General features: G+C 41.5%; 1 protein-coding gene across 4 annotated transcripts in view; it reads right to left on the reverse strand.

Moving 5' to 3' along the window:
- Positions 1 to 20801, reverse strand: part of LOC140198013 (guanine nucleotide-binding protein G(s) subunit alpha-like) — a 385133-nt gene that overhangs the window by 21821 nt on the left and 342511 nt on the right. For all 4 annotated transcript variants that reach the window (XM_072258809.1, XM_072258820.1, XM_072258837.1 and 1 more), the window contains exon 6: positions 8476 to 8530. In XM_072258809.1, the coding sequence (XP_072114910.1) occupies positions 8476 to 8530 (55 nt within the window). The remainder of the gene's footprint in view (positions 1 to 8475; positions 8531 to 20801) is intronic.

Consider the following 20801-nt stretch of genomic DNA (forward strand, 5'->3'; position numbering starts at 1 on the left):
CAGTAATTGTTCTGTATCATTTCTATGCAGCTTTGATCTACTCATCACAACGTGGTTACCCTAACAAGTGAATTTTGTGCAGTTTCTGACTTAAGGACAAAATCAACTTCTGGATGTCTGTAAAAGCAGAACCCATTTATTACCTGGGGACAGCCTGTAAATACTCAGAGCATCAGACAGCACCAACAGAAAGTTAACATTCGACACCTTTTGTTAGTATTGGTCTATGGAGGACCCAGGAGCTCTTTTGACATGACAAATACTACTTTCTCTTGAAATCAGTCTTGGTGTGTTCAAAACATTGATTTAAGATATTTGGGGATTCAGTTTTATAACCCTGGGTCACAAAATGTGAGCAACCCAAGCCATTGATTCATCTTGTTTCAAACTGGAACAAATACTGTGAGTGGTATCCATGCACAGAAAAGAGAACACTAACACACTGCATGGTATGGAAAGTGCACTGTGGCGGACAGGAAGGCTCCACAATGGGTAGTCAAAACTGCCCAATGCACCACCAAGACCAGCCTAGCCGCCATCAGGGGCATATGTACAGAAAGGTGCCAGAAATGGGCCTGTAACATCATGAAGGATCCCACACAACCTGCTCATGGACTACTTATCCCACTCCTAAAAGGATGAAGGCTATATAACATCCATGACTCAAAACAATTTTGTTCCCCAAGCAGTAAGGCTGACCAACATCTCCACCCACCAATTCCTGCAGTACTTTATTATTTTCCATCAGTGTATAGCCCAGCTTCATTTTATGGACAGATAATCAATCTACAATTTTTTATATATATATATATTTTTTTATCATTATTGCCTTGTTTATCTTTTGTGTTTCTTTGTGTTGCACTGGATCCAGAGTAACAATCATTTTGCTCTCCTTACATTTGTGAAATAGGAAATGACATTAAACAACCTTGAATCTTGAATCTAGAAAGTCAGTACCAGCTCTTGCAGAGGAGAGGCATGATGGCTGAAGCAGATGCTAGGTACTCCGACACTGCATTGATGGTCTTAGTGCTGATAGGACCATTCATGAGGAAAAGGATGAACTTTGGATTTCCCAATCTAATTCATCATGGCCTTTGCACTTTATTTGTCTACACTTCCTCTGTAACTGCAACACTATACTCAGAATTCTGTTTTCTTTTACTACCTACATATATAGAGGTGCTAGAACGTTTGTGAGCCATTTAGAATTTTCTCTATTTCTGTATAACTATGACCTAAAATGTGATCAGATCTTCACCGAAGTCCTAAAACTAGATAAGGATCCCAATTAAATAATTAACACAAAAACCATTTATACTTGTTCATTTATTTACTGAGAAAAATGATCCAATATTACATGTATTAGTTGGAAAAAGTATGTGAACCTTTGCTTTCAGTAACTGGTGTGACCCCCTTGTACAGCAATAACTTCAACCAAACGTTTCCGGTAACTGTTGATCAGTCCTGCACATCAGCTTGGAGGAATTTTTGGCCATTCCTCCTTACAAAACTGCTTCAACTCTGGGATGTTGGTGGGTTCCTTTGCATCAACTGCTTGCTTCAGGTCCTTCCACAACATTTCTATAGGATTAAGCTCAGGACTTGGACTTAGTTATTCCAAAACAAATTTTCTTCTTTTTAAACAATGAAGTTGTTGAATTACTGTTGTCTTTCAGGTCATTGTTATGTTGCATTATCTAACTTCTACTAAGCTTCAGGTGACGGACTTCTGCCAAAACATTCAACTTTTGTCTCATCTATCCACAAAACATTTGTTCCAGAAGCGTTGTAGAACATGCAGCTGGTCTTTTGCAAACTTGTGACATGCAGTAATATTTTGTTTTAGAGAGCAGTGGTTTCCTCCCTGATGTCCTTCCCTGAACACCATTCTTGTTCAGTGTTTCTCTTATAGTGGATACATGTACGGAGACCTTAGCAAGTTCAAAAGATTTCTGTAGGTCTTTTGCTGTTACCCTTGGGTTCTTTTTCACCGCCTTTAGCATTGCACATTGTGCACTTAGTGTGATCTTTGTAGGATGCCCACTTGTAAGGAGAATAGCAACAGTACTGAGTTTCCTCCATTTGTAGACAACTTCTGTTACTGTGGATTGATGAACACTCAGGTCTTTAGAAATGCTTTTGTAGCCTTTTCCAGCTTCATGCATCTCTACAATTCTTCTAAGGTCCTCTGAAAATTGTTTTGATCGAGGCATGGCGCACATAAACAGATCTTTCTTGAGAATAGCAGGCTGTGTCAGTAACCTGACTGTGTGTCCTTTTTTAATATTGAACAGGGCATCTCTACAGCCCACACCTCCAATCTCATCTTATTGATTGGAACACATGACTGCAACTAGCTTTTGTAGAAGGCATTACCCCAGAGGTTCACAAACCTTTTCCAATAAAATTCATGTAATATTGGATCAGTTTCTCAATAAATAAATGATCAAATATAATGTTTTTTGTGTTAGTTATTTAATTGGGTTATCTTCATCCAGTTTTTAGACTTAACTAAAGATCTGATCACATTTTAGCTCATATAAATGCAGAAATAGAGAAAATTCTACAGGGTTCATAACTGTAATTATGCACGACATGATCTGTCTGGATGGCACAAAAATGCTTTTTACTGTAACTTGGTACAAGTGACAATAATAAAACAATAATTGTCAATAAGGGCCTGGCACCTGGATGAGCCAAGATTAATTTTCATTAATATTATTTATCTTATTAGTATTAATAGTAAGGTGAAAAGTGACTTGGGAGTCCTCGTGCAGGATTCCCTAAAGGTTCATTTGCAGTTTGAGTTGGTGGTGAGGAAGGCAAATGCAATGTTAGTATTCATTTCAAGACGATGAGACTATAAAAGCAAGGATGTAATGTTGAGGCTTTATAAAGCACTGACAAGCACTGAGCAATGATCCCTCTAATTTTTAGTAGTTAGTGTATGCAAAAATCTTACGTTGTGCAAATTCTTTTCCTGTGACAAAAGTATGTGCACACTGAATGCACACATGGCACAGTTTATGTATGTTTACAAAATATTTGACATAAAACTGCACAGAATAACAACAAAATAACATACATATTTAAATCACTCAGTTATTTTTTCTCTCTCCTGTCTTTGGCATTTACCCATTCTTTGTTAACTCTATCTAGACTAATAGAACTTCCATCCAATTGATAGCCTTTGATTTTCATTAACATATCCAAATGACATTCACCTAAACGGTTTCTAGCTTGTTTTTGAGTTGATTCGTTAGGCTAAAACCTCGCTCACAGTCCACACTAGACGCAAGAAAGGTTCCCCCAATATCCATCAACTGTGCAAGGTCGCAAAACTGTTCATTTTGAAATACAAATGCCACCATTTGAGCAAAGTTTGAAATCAGTTTGGATTTAATTTTTTTCTTGCACAGAAAATTTGAAATCATTTTGTCTAACTATTACAGTATTTTCAGCTAGAAAATCATGATATTTTAGACATAAGGCCTTAACTTGTTCATCGCCAAATGCGAAGTCACAATCTGCAATTGCGGAGAAATCAAAAGCTGACCATTCTTGTACCTCATCTTCAGGAAACCTTTCTTCTAGCCGTCTGGGAGTTGAACATACTTTTCCATATGTTCATTAATGTGTTGAACTGGATGTAAAGAGGTAATCATTTTAACAGCTAACAACACGCTGTCGATGAGAACTTTGAACTCCTCTGGGTTTGATCGTTTTTACTCTTGCTCATCTGCACTCAACCATAACATGCGTAGCACTCCTGTAATGGGTAATGACGGGTTCTGTCGCCTGAGCTTTTGTACACCGTCCGAATGCGATTTACTTGCCAAATGATGCTTCAAAAAGTCAAGTTTCCAAATATCATCCCACTTCTTTCCACTAGCAAATTCTCCAGCAACTTTCGCATCACGACAATATAAACAGATAACTCCAGTTTCTGAATCATACGTAAATATTTCTTGTAGCTGAACGTTCATGACCTCATGAGCTTTCAGTGTAGCAGTTTTTACTATTTTGTTAAGCCATTCAACTTTAAACAAATTTGCAGTTCTTTTGCGCTTCACGCCCTTCACTTCTTTTGAATTCGACATAGTGAATCAATATTGTTTTCAATAAAAACTTAGTAAGCTATCTACAGGATTTGAAACAGATCTTTGTAAACTTTACGATGTCTGCCAAAGATGGCTGCCGCCATGATGCAGCTGTACAAACCGGAACAGGAAAGGTGAGGCGACATAAATTAGTGACGTGCATTGTGGTATTTGAAAAACTGACTAACTAGTTAACAGAAATATTTAGCTAAAAGATTATTTTCAGTAAGTATAATTATTAATTACTACATTATTTTAGGTAACTAACCTTTTGTGTGCACACTAATTTCCCTTGTGTGCTGGTTGAAAAACGTGTGTGCGCGCACATACGCGCACAGCTTAGAGGGAACATAGGCACTGAGTATTGTGAACAATTTTGGGGGCCTTATCTAAGAAAGGATGTGCTGACATTGGAGAAGATTCGATTCAAAGGAGGTTCACAAAAATGATTCCGGGATTATTACATGAGGAGTGTTTGACGTTTCTGGGCCTGTACTCATTGGAATTCAGAAGAATGAGGGGAGACCTCATTGGAACCTATCAAATGTTGAAAGGCCTTGATAGAGTGGATATGGAGAGGATGTTTCCTATGGTGGTGGAGACTAAGATCAGAGGACACACAGCCTCAGAATAGAGGGACGTCCATTTAAATGGAGATGCAGAGGAATTTCTTTAGCCAGACAGTGGTAAGTATTGGAATTCTTTGCCACAGGTGGCTGTGGAGGCCGAGTGATTGGGTATATTTAAGGCAGAGGTTGATAGATTCTTGATTAGTCAGGGCATGAAGGGTTACAGGGAGATGGTAGGAGATTGGGGCTGAGAAGAAAATGGATCAGCAATGATGAAATGGTAAAGCAGATTTGACAGGCCAGAAGGCCTAGTTCTGCTCCTATATCTTATTATCTTATATTAATTATATTAATTATTAATAATATGTAAATTATGAATATATTTGGCAATGATCTTTGCTGCCCCCTGGCTACAGGAATGGCACCGGATGTTTGGAGGGAGCCAAATGTTCCTTTGGTCAAGAAGGAGTAGGAATAATCCTGGGAATTACGGATGAGTTTTACTTCAGTGGTGGGCAAATTATTGGAGAAGATTTTAGAGATAGGATTTACAAGTATGGCTTTATGAAGGACAGGTCATGCCTCACAAGCCTAATTGATTTTTTTTTGAGGGTGTGAGAAAGCACATTTATGAAGGTAGAGCAGTGGATGTGGTGTGAATAGACTATATTAAGGTTTTCCATGGTAGGCTCATTCAGAAAGTTAGGAGGCATGGGATTCAGGGAAACTTGGCTGAGAGGATACAAAATTGGTTTGCTCATAGATGGTTGAGTGTGGTTGTAGGTGGAGCATATTCTGCCTGGAGGTCAGTGACCAGTGGTGTTCCACAGGGATCTGTTTTGTGATCGCCTGCTCTCTGTGATATTTATAAAGACTTACATGAGGAAGTGGAAGGGTGGATTTGTAGGTTTGCAGATGATACGAAGAATCATGTGTAGTACAGTTGTGGATAGTATGGAGGGTTGCAGATAGTTTGCAGATGATACGAAGAATCATGTGTAGGAGAGTTGTGGACAGTATCGAGGGTTGTTTTAGGCTGCAATGGGACATTGACAGGATGCAGAGCTTGGCTGAGAAGGGTGAAGTGATTCATTTTGGATGGTCCAGTTTGAGGGCAGAATACAGGGTTAGTGTCAGGATTCTTGGCAGTACAGAGGAACAGAGGGATCTCAGTATCCACATCCATAGATTCCTCAAAGTTGCCATGCAGTTGGATAGAGTTGTTAAGGTGCAAGGTGCGTTGGTCTTCATTATTTGGGGGAATTGAGTTCAAGAGCCGTGAGGTAAAGTTGCAAATCTATAAAACCCAACAGAGACCACACTTGAATATTGTGTTCATTTCTGATCGCTTCATAATAGGAAGGACTTGGAAGCTTTAGGGAGGATGCAGAAGAGATTTACTGTTTGGAGTAGGGAGCATGCCATATGAGGAAAGGTTGAACATGCTAGGGCTTTTCTCCTTGGAGCGAAGTAGGATGAGAGGTGACTTTTTCCAGAGGTGTACAAGATGATAAGAGGCACAGATACAGTGGCTAGCCAGAGACATTTTCCCAGGGTAAAAATGGCTAATATTAGCTGGCATAATTTTAAGGTGATTGGAGGACAATATAGGGGGATGTCTGAGGTAGAACGTTTACTCAAGGCAGTGGTGGATGAATGAAACGCCATGTCAGGAGTGGTGGCAGAGGCAGATACATTACAGCCATTTAAGAAACTCTTAGATAGGCACATGGATGATAGAAGAATAGAGGTCTAAGTAGGAAGGGAGGGTCAAATTGATCTTAGTAGAGGCTAAAAGGTCAACACAACATTGTGGGATGAAGAGGCTGTACTATGCTATAATGTTCTATGTTCTATATTAATAATAATAACCCAGTTAATGATAGGTAAGACATGGTTTATCTTTGTTAGCTCCCATCACAAACTCTGTTCCCAATCACTATCTAGCTGATCAGTGATATCTTACTGCAGTCTCTTGTTTTCACTCCATAAATTCACAATAATTTTCTTATCTCTGCAAACCATGTTCCTTACATTAAGACTGACACATACCAAGGACACTTCAAAGAAAGGAACCCAGTGCCGAGCCTGTAGATCCTGCCTGTCAGTCGTCATCCTTTACTACTGCCGCTGAACCACCTTGAGATCCTACCTACCTCTGCCCCACTATCACAATGGCTTTTACTGTACTGATCAGTATGCCAGGGGAAGCCTTGTTGAGAATCCACACCAAACACTAACACAGCTGCTGCCTCAAGACTAGAGATCCTGGTTCAATCCCGACCTTGAGAGCAGTTGCATGGAGCTTGTGTCAGTTTTCTCCGACATCTGAAAGATGTGCAGGCTAGTATGTTTATAATCCCCAGTGTGGATGTGAATGGAGGAATCTGGGAGAATTGTTGAGCGTGTATGAGAATAAAATAGAATTAATCTAGAATTAACATAAATGTGTGGTTGTTTGTCTGGGCAGAAGTCTATCAGCTGGTTAGCCTTTTGGTCCTTCTTTATTACATCAACAAGAAAGTTGGGTAGCATCTTGGTGAAGGTGATATGGCTATATCTGATGTCAGTTTGAGATGCTGAAGGAAAAGTCAAAGCAAGTTCTTCGGTTTAAGGGCAGAGATAAGGAATACATTATCTTCAATAATCTACAGTGATCTATTGTAACTTCACAGGAAACAATGGGAAATATTCACAGAAAGTATTTGTTAAGTTATAAATGATTGGTCACAGTTAAGCCTGTGGTGGTAACCATTCTGACTGGACAGTGCAGCCCAGATCTTTTCTGGAGACATCCATTACCCATTGCTGTATGAGTTGTTCAGTTCTCATCAACTTAATTGCTGATAGAAAATCTCCTACTCTGGATGAAATGCCTATGTTCTGGCATAGCCACCTGTAAGAACACATAGCGGGTGTACCAGATAGTATTTCCCTACGTATAAATATTCTCCCTGAACTCATCACACTAACTGTGTTCAAAACATAATGCACAAATTACTACCTATGTCTGAGGAAAGATGATTGACCTGAAATATTTCAGCATTTGTAGTTACTGTATCTTGAAAACATTCACTAGTCATCGAGTATTACAGCACCGAAAAAGGCCATTTGACCCATCTCGTCCATGCCAGCCTGGTTTTCTGTCTAGTCCCATATATCTGCACCATACCCCTCTCATCTATATACCTATCCAAAATTCTCTCAAATGCTACAATTGAACTTTTATCTACCATTTCTGTTGGAGGCTCATTCCACACTCACACTACCCTCTGAGTGAAGAAAAGCCCCCTCAGATTCCTTTTAAATATTTCACCTTTCACCTGCAATCTGTGATCTCTAGTTCTAGTCTCAGTGAGAAAAACCTCCATGTATTCATCCTATCTAAACCCCTGATAATTTTGTATATGTAACTCTTTATGATTTCCGCTCACTTTAGGGAATAAAGCCCAAGCTTTTCAACCTTTCCCTATATCTCAGGTCCTTAAGTCTCACCAACACACAACTTGAAACAACCAACCAAATTCACGATAAAGGAAACACATTGACAATTTCCAATTTATGAGTGCTATATAGAAGTGTTAATAATATAATTCAGGGTTGGTTCATGTATGGCTGGGGTGCAACTAACAACAGCTCTGTGAAGGATAGTGAAGTAGATGAGGGAAGGGTTGTTTATCCTGATGTTCTCAAGATTAATATTTCATTTACCCAACTACAGTCCACAAAATCCTACAGAGATTATAGGCTAAAAGTAACATTCCATCTCTTACGTCATGGCCTTGCAATGGTCACTCACTCACCTGATCTGATGGGGAATAGTCATTCTGCTGCACTTGGTCAATTCGGTCTAAGAAGCTGGAAAAGAAAATCAAAACATCACAGTTACACTCAGTTTTTCATCTACAACTATAAAGTTAAGCAAGGTTATTGTACCACACAAAATAATTATTTTGAAGCAAGAGGAAGAGAAAGATGCTACTTTAACAAATAAGTCTGCAACATGAAACTTGAGGCCATCGATGCTTTACTACAAACTACAGTGGACAGTATGCATGGCTAACACACGGGCCTCTTGGCCATTTGGTGTGCGCTGGTCGGAATGATTCCCCTCCCACCCACACTGACCGAGTTATTACTAAATTAACCTTGTAGGCTGGGAGGGATAATCTCATCACTTGACCAGTGAGGAAGGATCCCCTGAAGCTGGTTTAAAGAATTACAGAGAATACAACAAAGAAACAGACCCTTATCCGTAACTTGTCCACACTGACTAAGGTTCCCACTTAACCTAGTGTCATTTTTCTGCGTTTGGCCCTTAACTCTGTAAACTTTTCCTATCCATATAATTACACAAATATCTTCTAAAAGATATCATGGCATCAGCCTCAACTACTTTCTATGGCAGTTTATTTTATGTACGCACCACACTACGGGTGAAGAAGATGCCCCTCAGTTCCCTTAAGACTTTCTCCTCTTACCTTAAACCTTCACCTTAGTGGTTATGGTTCTCTTTCCCTGAGAAAAAAAGACTTCTATTTCTGCCCTTCATGATTTTATCCATCTCTATAAGGTCACTCCTCGGTCTCCAGTGTTCCAAGGAATAAAGTCCTGATCTGCCCTATCTCTCCGTATAATTCAGGCCTTTGAGTCCAGGCAACGTTACTGTAGAATTCCTGATATTTATATGCTGCCATGCAAGATCACTATAAAAAGGCAGATCGTGTGATTCCTGGTGAAGGTTTTTTACTCTCGTTTGACCACTGAAAGGCCCCGCTTCCACTCCTCATATTTGGTTCAGATTCCCAGTATTACCTACTCACTCCAAAGCCCCAGTCAGTCTCATAGGCTACTTCAGCTGAGATATAAAATAAAAACCTTCTATCTCCCATAAGAGTTCTACATTATGCCAATACTGAGCAAACAGGCTGATTTTAAAGAAGACACAAGAGACAGCAGATGCAGAAGTACGGAGCAACAAACAATCTGCTGGAGGAGCTTAGTGAATTGAGCAGCATCTGTGGGAGGAAGGGACTTGTCAGTGGTTCAGGTTGGAACCCTGCTTTAGGGCTGAGAGTGCAGAGGTGAGATGGCCAGTACAAAGAGAAGGGAAATGGTGAGAGTTGTGAGTGTTGGGTCTCACCACTCCTTTTCTTTTTTTTACTGGGCACCTTGCCTCTCCTCTGTCAGTACTGATGCAGGGTTCCAACCCTTAACATCGAACATTCCTTTCTCTCCCACAGATGCTGCTTGAGCTGCTGAGTACTTTCAGCACATACTTTGTTACATTGATTTTAAACACAGAGATGTGTTCTATAGATTCCGCAGATGTACTGTGGCACCATTTGGACTGGTTGCAGCACAGGTTGGTCTGGAGGCTCCTGTACGAGGATTGCAAGAGACAACAGGGGGTTTGTAGACTTAGCCAGCTCCATCACGGGCAAAACTCTCCTGAGCATCGAGGGCATCTTCTAAAGTGGTGCCTCAGACAAGTGGTATCCATCATTAAAGATCCCCACCATTTGGGACATACTGTTTTCTTGTCGCTACCATTGTGGAGGAAGTAGAAGAGTCCAAAAACCCACAATCGCTGATTCAGAAATAGCTTCTTCTTCTCTGCCATCATATTTCTGAACAGCCCATGAACCCATGAAGACTCACAAACAAGAAAAAAATATCTGCAGATGCTGGAACCCATGAAGACTACCTCATTATTCCTTTAATTTCTGCACTATTTATTTATTTTGTAATTTATAGTATTTTTATGTCTTTGCACTGTACTGCTTCCACAAAACAACAAGTCAGTTTATTATCACTGATTGATATGAAATTTATTTTGTAGCAACAGTGCACAGGAAAGACATAAAATTACCATAAATTGGAAGATAAGTGAAGAGACAATAAACAAACAAATTTCATGTCATACATCAGTGATAATAAATCTGATTCTGCTATGTGACTGATAAACTGACAAAACACGGCAACAATTCATGGACATTGTAGCTGGCACTGATGCTCGCTCTTGCTTATTGTAGAGATAGCCACTGACTGCCCTAAAATTTACACTTGCCTCACACTCATTCATAACCCAAAGTTGTTGCATTTTAAATGGGATTTATTTTCACTTATATTGAAAGCAAGCTACCTCAGCTGCCAGCAATGCAAGCTCACATTTCACAGAGTCACTACAGTACAGAGCACAGCTGACCCACTGACACTGCGCCGTTTCAGTGATGGACAGGGAAGGGAGAAACACTTCATATACTGTATATATAAAAGCTGTGTTCATTTGATACTGGCAGACAGAGGGGTATGGTTAACAACGTGAAAGCATTGGATGCAGTTCTCCTTTGTTTCTTTTACAGATTCTCAGATTACAGCCTGGGTTCAGAGCTGTGGTCTGTGGTGGGACCTAGAGTGGAGAGGAGCGATGGTAAGAACTGATCGGATCGACTCCAGTGAACAGACTATTCCCTTTGAGTGGGATGGGTGGCACAGTGGCTGGTAGAATCATTGCCTCTCCGCTCCAGTGATCTGTGTTCAGTCCTGACCTTCAGTGCCCTCTGTATGGAGTCTGCACCTTCCCCCTGTGACCACCAGTTTCCTCTGGGGGCTCCGCTTTCCTCCCACATCTCAAAGACAGGCAGACTGGTAGGTTCACTGGCCCTGATGTGTTGCCAGGAGAATTTGGGTGGGGCTGGGGAACACAGATGACGAGAATGTGGGGGTAACAGAATGGATTAGTGCAGGATCGATGCAAGTGAATGTTTAATGGCGGTCGTGGACCTGGTTGTTCCAAGGTCCCGTTCCCATGCTGAATGAGAAGAAATTCAGGGGTAATGCTAGAAAGTAATTTGCAGCATAAAGAGAAACATCGAATCACAGACACAGTGCAGAAGGAAGCCATTTTTCTCACGGTGTCCATGCTGACTCAAAATAGATTTTACATCAATCTCACTTCTTGCCTGTGGACCCACAGGCTAAGAGGATCACCAAGCAGAAGTCAAAAATTCACCCTCAGAAAGGCTCCACTGAATTGGGATATAATTGTACCCTTGAGTACCCCCTTGCAAAGCAGTCTCTATGTTAATATCAAAATACAAATTTGCTGAAAACTATTTTCTGTTCCACCAGCAGAGGTCATCAAAGAGCTTTTTATCAGACCCGTGCTTACTGTAAATCTACTGAGAGAAGCTGCCTATTCCTCACACAGCAGTCAATTATTATCCCTGTTATTATCGGCATCAATGAAGCATCCATGGATCAATTGCTTTAACAGTGTAAATCAAGCAGAAAATGGACAGGATGAAGAGAAAGAAACCTCTTCTGGCGAATGAGCTGAGAGCATGGATCATCTTTTTGAAGCTCTTTGACTTCCTAACCGGATTGGTGACAACATTGGCGCACCTCAGGGGTGTGAGCTTAGCCTTCTTGCTCTATTCTCTATATGCATATGATTGTGTGGCTAGGCATAGCTCAAGTACCATCTAGAAATTTGCTGATGAATTGTTATCTGAACCATTTTTGGTAGAATCTCAGGTGGTGACGAGAGGGCGTACAGGAGTGAGATATGCCGACTAGTAGAGTGGTGCTGCAGCAACAACCTGGCACTCAACGTCAGTAAGACGAAAGAGCTGATTGTGGACTTCAGGAAGGGTAAGACAAAGGAACACATACCAATCCTCATAGAGGGATCAGACGTGGAGAGAGTGAACAGTTTCAAGTTCCTGGGTGTCAAGATCTCTGAGGATCTAACCTGGTCCCAACATATTGATGTAGTTATAAAGAAGGCAAGACAGCGGCTATATTTCTTTAGGAGTTTGAAGAGATTTGGCATGTCAACAAATACAATCAAGAACTTCTACAAAGATACTGTGGAGAGCATTCTGACAGGATGCATCACTGTCTGGTATTGGGGGTGGGGGGGCTACTGCACAGGACCAAAAAAAGCTGCAGAGGATTGTAAATCTGGTCAGCTCCATCTTGGGTACTAGCCTACAAAGTACCCAGGACATCTTCAAGGAGCGGTGTCTCAGAAAGGCAGCGTCCATTATTAAAGGCCTCCAACACCCAGAGCATGTCCTTTTCTCACTGTTACCATCAGGTAGGAGATACAGAAGCCTGACGGCACACACTCGGCGATTCAGGAACAGCTTCTTCCCCTCTGCCATCCGATCCCTAAATGGACTTTGAACTCTTGGACACCATCCCACTTTTTTTTAAATATACAGTATTTCTGTTTTTTTGCACATTTTAAAAAATCTATTCAATATATGTATACTGTAATTGATTTATTATATTATTATTTTTATTTTTTTCTCTTCTGTATTATGTATTGCATTGAACTGCTGCTGCTAAATTAACAAATTTCACATCACATGCCGGTGATAGTAAACATGATTCTGATTCTGATTATGAAGTTACTGCAAACCTGAAAAGATAGTTGAAGGAACATAGAACGTAGAGAAAGGCAGAAGTGGCAGCTCAGTGTTCTGGGGTACTGAAGTTTCAGACATGATAGAGGGGAAATCACGTCATTGATTGAGGTTAACATGTCAGCAGCAGTTAGAAAGGATACCCTGGAAGAATCATCCAGTACGGGTAGAACACAGTACAAGAGCAGTGATCACTTAGATGGGGCCTCCAGGCCTCCAAACAATCAGTGCGAATTAGAGGAACAGATACGTAAGCAAATGGCAGAACGGCGTAAGGGCAATAAAAAAGGTTTAAAAAGTGGGGGTTTTTGCATCCCCAATATAGATTGGGATAGCTTTAATCCAAGGGGTGATACTTGGTAAATGATTCCAAGGAAGTTTCTGAGACAACATACAGACAGACCTTCTAGAGATGGAGCTGTATGTAGTCATATCTCAGGCAATGACAGTGGGTGGATGGCCGACGTGTCAGTAGAGGACATTTTAGGAATAGTGACTATCATTCTGTATATTTCAATGTAATTATATGAATCTCAGGGATAGTACATGACAACGTATATACTCAGTGGCCATTTTATTGGGTGCCTCCTGAGTGCATGTTCGTGGTCTTCTGCCACTGTAACCCAGGCAACTCAAGGTTCAATGTGTTGTTCGTTCAGGGATTAGTTTTCTGCACACTACTGTTGTAACGCATGGTTATTTGAGTTACTGTCAGTATGAACCAGTCTGGCCAATCTCCTCTGACCTCTCTCATTAACAAGGTGTTTTTGCCCACAGAACTACCACCTACTGGATATTTTTTTGTTTTTTGCACTATTCTTCGTAAACTCTGTTGAGCGTGAAAATCCCAGGAGATCAGCAGTTCCTGAAATATTCAAACCACGCCATCTAGCACCAACAATCATTCCATGGTCAAAGGCACTGATATCACATTTCTTCCACATTCTGATACTTGGTCTGAACAACAACTGAACCAGTTAATCATGTCTCCATGATTGGCTGATTAGATATTTGCACTGACAAGATGTACAGGTATACCTAATAAAGTGACCACTGAGAGTAAGTAATAAATTTACAAACATTTGTAATTTGAACTTTGAAAAAAAAAGGCTAGTCTTTAAGTTAAGGTCTTGAATTAGGAAGGCAGAAAGAGAATTGCTGAGGAAAGCAGATTGGGGCAGATGCTTCCAGATTAAACAACATCTGACAAATGGGAATCTTGACAAAAAAAGAGTCTTTTAAAAGAGGGTTAGTTGGAGTTCAGAGTCAGCACATTCCAGTAAGGGTGAAAGACATAGATAACAAGATTACGGACATTGGATGACAAAGAATATTGAAGGTTTGTTTCGGAAAGTAAAGGAAAAATATGAAGGTTATAGGCAACTGGGATCATGCTAATCACTTGAGGAATATAATGTGTGTGGGAGAGAATTTAAGAAAAAAATTGAGGAAGAGAAAATTAAGGATAAGTCACATAAATATTTCAGGAGCAAGAAGATAGCTTGGGAAAGAGTGGGTCCCCTAACAACAAAATTAATGTGTGAAGTATGTGATATGGGCGAGGTCTTAAATAAATACTTCTTATCTGTATTCACTAAGGAGAAGGACAGAAGATAGCGAGTTCAAGAAGGGGTATGTGGATAGTCTGGAAACAGTCAGTATTAAGAAGTAGAAAGTGTTAGATATCATGGACACATAAGGGTTGATCAACAACACACACAAATTGCAGGAGGAATTCAGCAGGTCAGACAGTATAGATGGGAGGAAATAAACAGTTGACGTTTTGGGCCAAGACCCTTCATCAAGATTCATGAGGGGAAAGTCTTGTTTAGACGGAGTATGGCTGATATTTGGAACGTGCTGCCAGTGGACATTGTGGATCAGGTACAATTAGTGTGGGCAAATGGGAAAAATAAGACCACAGACCATAAGACATAGGAGCAGAATTAGGCCATACAACACATTCAGTCTATTCCACCATTCCATCATGACTGATTCATTATCCCTCTCAATCCCATTCTCCTGTCTTCTCCCTGTAGCCTTTGACGTCCTGACTAATCACAAACCTATCAACCTCTGCTTTAAATATATCCAATGACATAGCATCCACAGCCATATGGGGCAATGACAGATTCACTATCCACTGGCTAAAGAAATTCCTTCTCATCTCTGTTCTAAAAGGATATCCTTCTATTCTGAGGCTGTGTCCTCTCGTCCTAGACTCACGCTCTATAGGATATATTTTCTCCACATCCACTCTATCTTGGCCTTTCAATATTCATAGTCATAGTCATACTTTATTGATCCCGGGGGAAATCAGTTTTCGTTACAGTTGCACCATAAATAATAAACAGTAATAGAACCATTAGTAGTTAAAATAGTAGTATGTAAATTATGCCAGTAAATTATGAAATAAGTCCAGGACCAGCCTATTGGCTCAGGGTGTCTGACCCTCCAAGGGAGGAGTTGTAAAGTTTGATGGCCACAGGCAGGAATGACTTCCTATGACGCTCTGTGCTGCATCTCGGTGGAATGAGTCTCTGGCTGAATGTACTCCTGTGCCCAACCAGTACATTTTGTAGTGGATGGGAAACATTGACTGAGATGGCATGCAACTTAGACAGCATCCTCTTTTCAGACACCACCGTCAGAGAGTCTGGTTCCATCCCCACATCACTGGCCTTACGAATGAGTTTGTTGACTCTGTTGGTGTCCGCTACCGTCAGCCTGCTGCCCCAGCACACAACAGCAAACATGATAGCACTGGCCACCACAGACTCGTAGAACATCCTCAGCATCGTCCGGCAGATGTTAAAGGACCTCAGTCTCCTCAGAGACGGCTCTGATCCTTCTTGTAGACAGCCTCAGTGTTCTTTGACCAGTCCAGTTTATTGTCAATTCGTATCCCCAGGTATTTGTAATCCTCCATCATGTCCACACTGACCCCCTGGATGGAAGCAGGGGTCACCGGTACCTTAGCTCTCCTCAGGTCTACCAGCAGCTCCTTAGTCTTTTTCACATTAAGCTGCAGATAATTCTGCTCACACCATATGACAAAGTTTCCTACCATAGCCCTGTACTCAGCCTCATCTCCCTTGCTGATGCATCCAACTATGGCACAGTCATCCGAAAACTTCTGAAGATGACAAGACTCTGTGCAGTAGTTGGTCCGAGGTGTAAATGGTGAAGAGAAAGGGAGACAAGACAGTCCCCTGTGGAGCCCCAGTGCTGCTGATCACTCTGTCCGACACACAGTGTTGCAAGCACATGTACTGTGGTCTGCCAGTCAGGTAATCAAGAATCCATGATACCAGGGAAGCATCCACCTGCATCGCTGTCAGCTTCTCCCCCAGCAGAGCAGGGTGGATGGTGTTGAATGCACTGGAGAAGTCAAAAAAACATGACCCTCACAGTGGTCACTGGCTTGTCCAGGTGGGCATAGACGCAGTTCAGCAGGTGGACGATGGCATCCTCAACTCCTAGTCGGGGCTGGTAGGCGAACTGGAGGGGATCTAAGTGTGGCCTGACCATAGGCCGGAGCAGCTCCAGAACAAGTCTCTCTGGGGTCTTCATGATGTGGGAGGTCAATGCCACTGGTCTGTAGTCATTGAGGCCGCTGGGGCACGGCATCTTCGGCACAGGGACGAGGCAGGACGTCTTCTGCAGCACAGGAACCCTCCGGAGCCTCAGGCTCAGGTTGAAGACATGGCGAAGAACTCCACATAGCTGAGGGGCACAGGCTTTGAGCACCCTGGTACTGACACCATCCGGTCCTGCAGCCTTGCTTGGGTTGAGACGTTTCAGCTGTCTTCTCACCTGTTCAGCTGTGAAGCCCACCGTGGTGGTTTCGTGTGGGGAAGGGGTATAGTCATGAGGGCAGGGTGCAGGACTGTGAGGAGGGGTAGAAGGGTTTCGATAGGTTTCTGCAAGTTAGGGAATACTGCATAAGGCCTTCCACGTCACTTTGCACCTCTGATTTTTGAATTTTCTTCACATTTAGAAAATAGTCTATAACATTATTCCTTCTACAAAAGTGCATGACCATACACTTCCCAACACTATATTCCATCTGCCACTTCTCTGCCCATTCTCCTGATCTGTCTAAGTCCTTCTGCAGACTCCTTGTTTTCTCAACACTACCTATCTTTGTATTGTCTGCAAACTTGACCACAAAATCTGTCATCCAATCATTTATATATAACATGAAAAGAAGCAATCCGAATAAAGAACTCTGTAAACTAAAAACTAAAAAGGACCCCTTTATTCCCACTCTGCCTCCTGCCAGTCAGCCAATCTTCTATTATAGTATCCTTCCTGTAATACCATGGACTCTTATCGTGTTAAGCAGCCTCATGTGTGGCAACTTGTCAAAGGCCTTCTGAAAATCCAAGTAAACAAGATTCACCGACTCTCTTTTGTCTATCCTGCCTCTATTTCCTCAAAAAATTCCAACAGATTTGTCAGGCAATATCTCCCTTTAAAGAAACCATGCTGATTTTGGCCTATATTATCATGTGATTTCATGTACCCCAAAACCTCATCCTTAATAATGGACTCCAACTTCTTCCCAACTGCTGAAGTCAGGCCAACTGGCTTGTAGTTATAGTTTCTTTCCTTCTGGCTCTTTTCCTTCTTAAAGAGTGGAATGACATTTGCAATTTTCCAGTCCTCCTGAACCATGCCAGAATCTAGTGATTCTTGAAATATCATTACTGATGCCTCCACAATCTCTTTAGCTACCTCTTTCAGAACTCTGGGTTGTAGTCCATCTGGTCCAGGTGACTTATCCACCTCCAGACTCTCAGCTTTCCAAGCACCTTCTCCTTAGTAATAGCAACTGCCCTCACTTCTGCCTCCTGACACTCTTGCATTTTTAGCATTCTGCCACTGTGTCTTTCACAGTGAAGACTGACGCAAAATACTTATTCAGTCCGTCTGCTGTTTCTTTATCCCCCATTACTAGATCTCCAACGTCATTCTCCAGTGGCCCGATATCCACTCTCACCTCTCTTTTACTTCTTGTATATCTGAAAAAGCTGCAGAGGGGTGGAGCTAGTGCAGAATTTGGTCACACAGTCGTGAGAGTTTATGGAGTACATGTTTGAGGATGTAGCCTTGCAGGCATTGGTGTTGAGCATAATTGTGGAGGAGGTGTCACTGCCTATCCTTACTCGTCAGGAAGACAAGGATTCAGTTGCAGAGGGAGATACTGAGTCCTCGGACCAGGAGGGTGGAGATGAGTTTGTTTGGAATTATGGTTTCGAAGGCAGAGCTGTAGTCAATAAAGTCTGACATGGGTGTCTTTGTTGCCCATTTGTTCCAAAGATGAATGTAGGGCCAGGGAGATGGCTTCCACAGTGGACCTGTTTTGGTGGTAGGCAAATTGCAGTGGGTCAAGGTTGTCTGTCTCGTATACAAATCTTCCAGCAATAAAGACTAACAACCACTTCCCTTTCAGATTGCATTTCAGCTTCCAGCGAACTGTGTACAAGGTGCATTTGAATATTGATACGTCCCTATTTCTCACCTTTAAAAAGATAGCATTCGTCTGGTGTTTTATATCTCCACTCTCAACGTTACCATCCTGTTGCCCACACACTCAGTTTGCCCACATCCTCCTGGTCCCTTTCATTTCTCATCATATCTCCGCTTTATTTTGTGGTAAAGAAAACCAGAACAACAAGCTACCAAGTACAGAGAAATTCTTGATATTCCACCCCACTCCTCCATGCCCTCAGACTACTGCAAGCCCAGCGAGACTGCAGACGTTCTCAGCCAGACCCTGCTTTTCCTCTTCTAAGTTAGTTATTCAGTAATAAAACCAAGCAAACAGCAAATGTCCACCTCTGTAACATTGTTTAAGTAAGCATTACATTTTGATAGAAATGAAAGAAATAGTTTGTGCTTGCCTTGTTTGGAATTCTCAGTTTTGTTCTCAACTTGATTTTATTTGTACATAACACATTAATAAAGCAACAGATTATTTTCCCCATTCTTTGTCTTGGGTGGATCCCACAAATTTGGTCCATTTTGGCAAGGAACCAATATTAGCCAACGTGACCTGCACTTAGTTATGTAGTTGGGAGGCTTTTTCCAGTCTTTCAAGGCCAGAGCTCCAGGTTCTTGTCACTGAGGCAACACATAAGCCTCTAATACTCCCCAACAGGCCAGTGAGCCAGGGTTAAAATTCAAAATAAATTTACTATCAAGTACACGTATGTCACCATATACAAACCCGAGATTAATTTTCTTGTGGGCATACAATGTAAATCCAAGAAACACAATGTAATCAATGAAAGACCGCACCTAACAGGGTGGACAAAAAACTAGTGTGCAAAAGATAACAAACTGCAAAAAAAAGAAAAAAAATAACAATAATATTAGTAAATAAATGAACAGTAAGTATCAAGAACATGAGATGAAGAGTCCTTGAAAGGTTGTGGGAACAGTTCAGTGATGGGTGAGTGAAATTGTTAAATAATCTCCTGTATTTCAAAATCCTGATTGCTGAGAGGTAATAACTGCTCCTGAAACTGATGCAGTGGGTCTGGAGGCTCTTTTACCTTCTTCCTGATGGCAGCAGCGAGAAGAATGCATGGCCTGGATGGTGGGGTTTGCTAATGGCTTCCTGTAACAGCGTTCCGTGTAGATGTGCTCAATGGTGGGGAGGGCTTTATGTATGATGGACTGGGATGCATCCAGTACTTCCTGTAGGATTTTCCATTCCAGGGTGTTGGTGTTTCCATACTAGGCCAAGGTGCAACCAATCAATATACTCTCCCACCACACATCTATAGAAATTTGACAGAGTTTCAGATGTTATGCCAAATCTTCTAAGGAAATAGAGGTGCTGCTGAGCTTTCTTTGTAATTTCACTTATGTGCTAGGCCCTGGAGTGAACCTCTGAAATGAGAACCCCGAGGAATCCTCCTATGATCCCTCAATGAGGACCTCATCGCGGACCTCAGGTTTCCTCCTGAATCAGCTCCTTGGTCTGGCTGACATTGAACGACATTGTCGTTGTGGCACCACTCAGCCAGAGTTTCAGTCTCTCTCCTATATGCTGATTTATCACCAGCTTTTGCTCTACACCTTCCATCTATTTTTTTAATACACTAGCCACCTTCTCTCTATCTTTCAGTCCAAATAAAGAGTCTACTTCCATAGATGCTGCCTGATCCACTGATTTCCTCAAGTGTTTTGTCTGTGACTTTTTTTTTACCATTGCTTGGGTGAACTTTATGATCTTTCTACCATTGGCAAATGTCTGGAAAGGCAACTGAGTGGCTAAAATTCCCACTGGGCAGTTAAATTTTGTTCATTCTGGCAAAGTTTTTACAATGAGTTAAGAAGGAATTTCAAGGCCACAGCATATGTTAATCCTCTGGATGGCACCAAAGAGCACTGGGCAGGTCTGTATTGGACACAAACTACTCCCAAATATTGTACACAACATTCTGATTGGTTAATACCTTCCATCACTCAACACTTTGGATAAAGGGAAACAAATTACTTTCACTGTAAAACATTCTTGAAGATTAAGCGAAAGAACCAGAACAAAAGTAAACCTTGACATTCGAAATCCTTGTACAGCATCACCAAAAAAAACAACCTAGTTCAAAATGACACTCCCGGGAGTAAAACATGCTAAACTGCTTGGAGTCATAAGAGTCATACAGCAGGGAAATAGGCCT

Source organism: Mobula birostris, chromosome 1, assembly GCF_030028105.1.
Source record: "Mobula birostris isolate sMobBir1 chromosome 1, sMobBir1.hap1, whole genome shotgun sequence".
In the NCBI taxonomy this organism is placed as follows: Eukaryota; Metazoa; Chordata; class Chondrichthyes; order Myliobatiformes; family Myliobatidae; genus Mobula; species Mobula birostris.